This window comes from Lampetra planeri, chromosome 61, assembly GCF_965212315.1.
Source record: "Lampetra planeri chromosome 61, kcLamPlan1.2.h2, whole genome shotgun sequence".
NCBI classification, from domain to species: domain Eukaryota; kingdom Metazoa; phylum Chordata; class Hyperoartia; order Petromyzontiformes; family Petromyzontidae; genus Lampetra; species Lampetra planeri.
The window spans coordinates 1,788,342-1,794,338 of NC_136167.1; the positions used below are offsets into that span (position 1 = coordinate 1,788,342).

The following is a 5,997-nucleotide window of genomic DNA, read 5'->3' on the forward strand; positions in this document are numbered from 1 at the left end:
GGACAGGGAAATTCCCTTGATTGTCGATACCAGGTCAGTAGAGTTTAGTACCGCAGAGGTGGTTTTTCCAGTGAAAGGCCGCAGGATTTCAGACAAAAAACGAGCCAGTTTGTAGGTAGGGGAGTTGATAGTAGAGACAATGGGACGAAGGGGTGTATCTTCTTTATGTATCTTTGACAAGCCATATAATCTTGGTGGCCTGGCTGCAGAAGGTTTCAACGAGAACTGTTTGGTTTGATTAATTAATGCGGTTGAATCAGAAATGATTTTGTTGGTTTTAGTGACGAGGCTGTTGGTGGGGTCTCTTTTTATTTTTGTATAGCTGGCATCGTTGAGTAGTTCTTGAATTTTGTTGTTGTATTATATTTTGTCCATGATGACAGTGGCTTTGCCTTTGTCGGCTGAGAGGATGACAATGTCATCCCTCTTTTTTAATTGAGCTAATTCAAAACGCTCATCTTTGCTGATTTTGCTACCTGGCATCTTAGCGTTTTTGAGGGTTGCAGCGATTTCAGATCTTGCTACGTCTGCAGCGATGTGACCCAGGCCCTTGAGAGCCACATCTACTCAGGCAATGATATCATTAACTGGTATGTGTCTAGGTGTGACTGCAAAGTTTAATCCTTTAGCTAAAACGGATTTCAGACCATCAGAAATACAACTGTTACGGCGATTAATTACGACTTTGTTAACGTCTAGCTTTTCGGTGTGTGGGTCCGGTCTCTTATTAGAGAGGAGGTTGAATTTGGAAATCAAGTTGTCCTTACATTTGGTCGACATAGCGGCAGCTGAAGAGGCAGTCATGTTAGTAGCTCAGCTTATTGGAGAGTATATTTAGTATACTGATGATACTGATGTAGTTTATATTTTAGTTTTTTACTTGGTGGTTTCGTGCTGCAGCTCCATACTATTAACATTCCTTCCCTTTATTAATGCTAACCCTACTCCCTCCCTTTGATGCTGCTAATCCTGCATAATGCACGGGCATAATATGACTTTGAAACCCCCCGCCCACTTCCGACGCATTCCACAAGTAGTGACTAATCCCATATCTGCATTTCCCATAAATATGCTAAATTCCTCTTGATATGCAAATTATTTTGTCAAGGCGATTTACCTCCTCCAACCCAGCTTAAATATATGCTGCCAAGCCTGGTGGTGTTCATTTAGATGCTGTCTTTCCGACAGACCTGTTCTTCACCTGAGGACGGCTGCTTGCGTTGTGGCCGAAGCGTCGTGAGAATTATTTTATTATGTTTTATTTTTATTATTTTATTATTTCCCTTCTACGTGACTTTACCGAAAGAACCAAGAAGAAGCACCACGTTATGTTTACACGTGACGAACCTTGCTAGTTGGCTGCGCCTGGGTGGTGCTGGTGGGTGAACGACGACACATTTAGACGCGATACTCCCCGGTTTAGTTTGAAGGCGTCGGCGGAGGAGGGGGTGGGACCCACATGGTGAGATTTGCCCGGGGCCCCCCTATGGAGGGCCCTGATTACGCAAGGCAGTCAGTCAATGGCTAATGAACGTTTTTTTTGTGCTCTCTTTGTTTCCGCAGTCGTCAAGACTGGTAAGCGGCACTTCCCGTCACCCATCCCGTGTGATGTATACGCACAAATTGTGGAGCCAGTCACGCGCACGCCCCACGACCCCTCCATACCATATTCATCAGCCCTACAATGGGTTTTAAGTGACACATTGCTGATTTGTGGGAAAAACATAGCCCACTTTTCACCCAGTCTCTATGCGTCTCTACGTATCTCTGAGTCTATATGTATCTCTATGAGTCTCTATGCATCTCTATGAGTCTATATGCATCTCTATGAGTCTCTATGCATCTCTATGAGTCTCTATGTTAGTTTAGTTTATTAAGTTGTCGAGCCAGCTCGCCAGGATTGTGCAAAACCTCGCCCACTTTTAACCCAGGCAACTGGAGAACAGCACACACTAAGTGTTACTAACCTAACATTAAACACTAACAATAACATTTAAGAATCGCAGTTAAAGAGACGAAGAACATTGTTTTTTCTATGAAAAGTAATTAAAATCACTTTTTTACAGACTTAACTGTTCACGTGGTGGCTCCTTCTTTTGCAGAGAATGTGGGGGTGGTCATAGACACGACCCAGCTGATGATGGACAAAACACGGATCATCGGAGGTAAATGCAGCATCAGTCAGGCTCCTGTTTATCTTTTTTTTTTTAACAGAGACTCACATTTCACCATCATCTGCGGTGGTGGTGAGATGTTAACTCCCTCACCTGGTATGCAGGAGGTCGAGGGTTCGATCCTGACCCTGACGGTGTATCTCTCACCATGAGTTTTTCCTCCACATTTAGAATCAAATGTCGCACGTTTAGAATATTTGGCTGCTATAAATGTCCACCTGATGATGATAAGCCACTTCGTTGAGCTATCATTTGTGACCAGGTCGTTTCTGAAAAAAGAGCTACAAAGCTCAGTGGGGCCTTACCTGGTAAAAAAAAGATTAACAGTTAATGGTTTAAATCGTTTTTATCCGACGTGGCACACTTAATGTTTAAATTCCCGCAGCCTGGTTCGCTCTTTCCACTTCAAAGGTGGAATTTGCAGATTCATCCCATATAGAATGTCAGTCTCACACAGTTCTGAGCTTCAGATGCTGCTGCTGCTGGTTTTGATCTTCTGTGAATGTATGTATGTTGAACTTCTTTCACACCGCACATAGCCAACCGTGTTAATCGGAGGTGTGTGGTAAGGGCAACAAACACAAAAGCAGTACTAAAGAAATGAGTTTGTCAATCTATATTATTTAAAAGCGCATAGCTCCCAGTGGCTTCTTAATATCGGAAGGGAAGTGCGTTCCAGACGGCCACAGAAGCGCATTTGAAAGCGCCGCAGCGGTGACCGCCTTTGATCGACGGCCAGCGTCGTTATTTGTAAGTCTGCGATGATAATTGTCATTGTTTCTTCGGGAATAATGGCATTGCCAATGCAACTGGGCACCAATTGGAGAAATAATGTACGCCAGTAACCCTGGGCGATGCTTGTTGTGTCGTCTCGTGTTTTACTGACCCCCACCTGTCCATCCTTTCCCTCCCACAGGTGAATCCAAGGGACCTAAAGGTGAGTTGGTGCCTCCCATCTCCACTTTCCCACCTACGACATCCTTGCCAAAAATATTGCAGATTGACCCAGGGGATTGTAGCCACCCTGCACGATTGTCTGAACACATGGGCATAGCTGTGGAGTGTCTAGGCGGTATGGTGGCAGGATGTTAACTCTCTCGCTTGGTATGCAGCAGGTCGTGGGTTCAATTTCGACCCTGTCGCCTGTATATTTGGAATTTTCATGTTTCTTTCCCCTTGGTCGCATGGATTTTTGTCCAGGTCCTCCGGGTTTTCCCTTCATATTTAGAATCAACAGCACACGTTTAGCGTATTTGGGTGCTATAAATTTCTACACGATATGCCACCTCATAGCGCTATCATTTGTGGCTAGGTTGGTTCTGAAAAAGACCTATATAGCTCAGTGGGCCTTACCTGGTAAAATAAAAAAGTGGTAAGTGAGTAGTAAGTGCAACTGAAGCCCATGGGCCAGAGGAACGCAGGTGCCAGGTTTCGAAAAAGTGAGAAATTAAGACAGGATGGACCCATTTAATTCAGCGGGCCAGGATCGGTAAAAATCTATCCCGTGTGTGATATGATAGTATTATTGGGGTAGTGTAGCGGGTAGCGCTATGCCACGCTACGAACCCGACGACCCGAGTTCGATTCTAGCTCACGGCGGCCACCAGCACCGGTGACGATTATTTAAAGTCGGCCCGAGCCTTCCCCTAAGTCGACCCAGCCTCCAATGGGTACCCAGTGCGAATTGTGTAAAGATCGCCATTGTGGGAGACAAAGGCGGCCGGGCGTGGTGCTGGCCACCCAACCCCCTCATGCGCTGTGCCGGCCTTTATAGGTGCCCGCTACTCTCTAAAAGCACTTGCCCCCAATAGTCTGTTACAGGCTAGTAGCATAATTAAACCCGAGCGTGTGTGTGCGCGTTGTATTGCAGCCATCACCTGCACCACCACGGCCAAGGAATTACTGACGGACAGCGCCGCAGTGTAAGAGAACGCCGGAATTACAAGATACGGGTGGCGGGAGGGGGGCGCACTGATGCACCGACGAAGCCGTCACTTCGCGTGCAGGCTAAACAGACGTCGTTTAATTCGAACGTTTGCTCAGGGCCCCTAATGGTACGGCTCCGTGATGTTGATTATTGTCACGCTTGCTGTGTCATTGTGGTTTGTAGGGTTTTGTGTCTTCCGGGATGCCAAGCTGTCAAGGGCTACAAAGTCAAGGGCAGCTACATCTACTCGTTGGTAAGGGTGGAGAGTGGTGCTTGCATGACTCAGGGGTTGGAACACCAAGCCGGCACTGTTGAGATTCCGGGATAGAATATGGGAATGAGCCGCACGCGATTGAAGCGGGTTTTCAAGCATGGCGAGTTGTTTGAACTAAAACTTCACAAATTTTATTTTATCAGGTAAGGCCCATTGAGCTTTAATAGCTGTCAGAAGCGACCTGCATATCACAAATTATAGCTCAACGAAGTGGCTTATCATCGTCTGGAGATTTATAGCAGTAGCCAAATACTTTGAACGCACGTTGATCCTAAATGTGGAGGGAAAATCCAGAGGACCCGGAGAAAAATCCACGCGAACGCGGGCCATACTGGATAAAAAATATTTCTTATTATCGCTGCCACCGCCGCCCCTGCTGCTGTAATGAACATTGGTGGCCCCTCGGCAGGACTCGATGGTGTGCGTTGCTGCCGCACACGCCGGCGTGGTCATCCCGGAGTTGGGCGGTGTGGTGAGGGTGGTGAAGAAGCCGGGGGTCCTCTCCTTCGACGGCTCCGTGATCAACAGCATCTCGTCGGAGGCCGCACCTGGGGAGCCCCTCTCCTTCGTCTTCAAGGGCTGCCCCTGCGCTTAGACGTTTGGGATCGGCCCTCGCCCCCCCCGGCCCCGCGCCTCCTTCTCGCTTGGCCAGACGTCTCAGTCTACCCTTCAAACTGGCTCACGCGCGAGACGTCGATCGTCGGCAACGGCAACCGAGCCACGGATTCCCAGATTCTGCGCAAATCACTCGGTCATCGCTTGGACGTCACATCTAAAAGGGGAAATCCTTACATTTGCGTTAAAGTGTTTTTTCCGCGTGTACTTGCTGTGCTCGTGTGCGACCAGGCCCGGTGATTCGGTGTCACGGATTACGGCCGTCCGCTACGTGTCGTCAGTCGCTCTGCAAGTGAAACCCGTTCTGGTGATGTTCAGAAGCGACCCCGTGGCTCGCCGCTCATTGCTCACGCTGATCGTCTATGGGCCAGGCTTTAGGCCCAACCGTCCGGGCCACCTCTAGAGATCTGTACACGTTTGGATTGTCGTGCCAATATTGCTTTGTAACAGGTGTGGCCACAGCCATCACGGCCAAGACATAACCTCTCCCCACTGACCTCTTCTGTTACCACGTAACCGAGCCGAGCGTGGGGTCAAGCAAAAACGTGATAAATGGAAGGTTCTGTAACAGAGCAATGAGGCAATGATGCAATTCCAGCCGTTAGTACAGACCCAGCATTGCCTTGACCAAGACAATCGTGGCACAAGTGGATATTTGACCCCTGCTCAGCATGAGGACTCCACAGTCGCATGCGTGTGAGAGTCACCAGCGTGGCCGGGACACGCGCCGATGTCGTTTGCTAAGACCCCGAATGTGACTCGCCTTTTAAATAAAAGAATCCAGAAAATACTTGTTCGGTTTTAACTTTTTTTCCACGTGTGATCTACAGTTTGAAATTATTTTTTTTGTTTCGGGCGTTGGGTTGCACTTTCGTCATTTCTGCCTCGGAAAAAGATAGTTTTACTACCCGCCTGGACGTGAACCCTGCAGCTACGTACGGTGCGACAGACGTTCAACATATGTACAGAAACAGAATCAGAAGATTGTTTACATTGGTGATATCCGA

The 5,997-nt window shown here is 47.8% G+C and overlaps 1 protein-coding gene across 1 annotated transcript; it reads left to right on the top strand.

Annotated features, from left to right (window-relative positions):
* The first annotated feature begins 2,107 nt into the window (after positions 1–2,107).
* LOC144736580 (discoidin, CUB and LCCL domain-containing protein 1-like) lies at positions 2,108–5,769 on the top strand. The gene is made up of 5 exons (XM_078619144.1): positions 2,108–2,165; positions 3,091–3,111; positions 4,045–4,096; positions 4,285–4,354; positions 4,785–5,769. The coding sequence occupies exons 1-5, from the start codon at positions 2,138–2,140 to the stop codon at positions 4,968–4,970; spliced, it is 357 nt and encodes a 118-aa protein (XP_078475270.1). The 5' UTR covers positions 2,108–2,137; the 3' UTR covers positions 4,971–5,769.
* Positions 5,770–5,997: the final 228 nt, after the last annotated feature.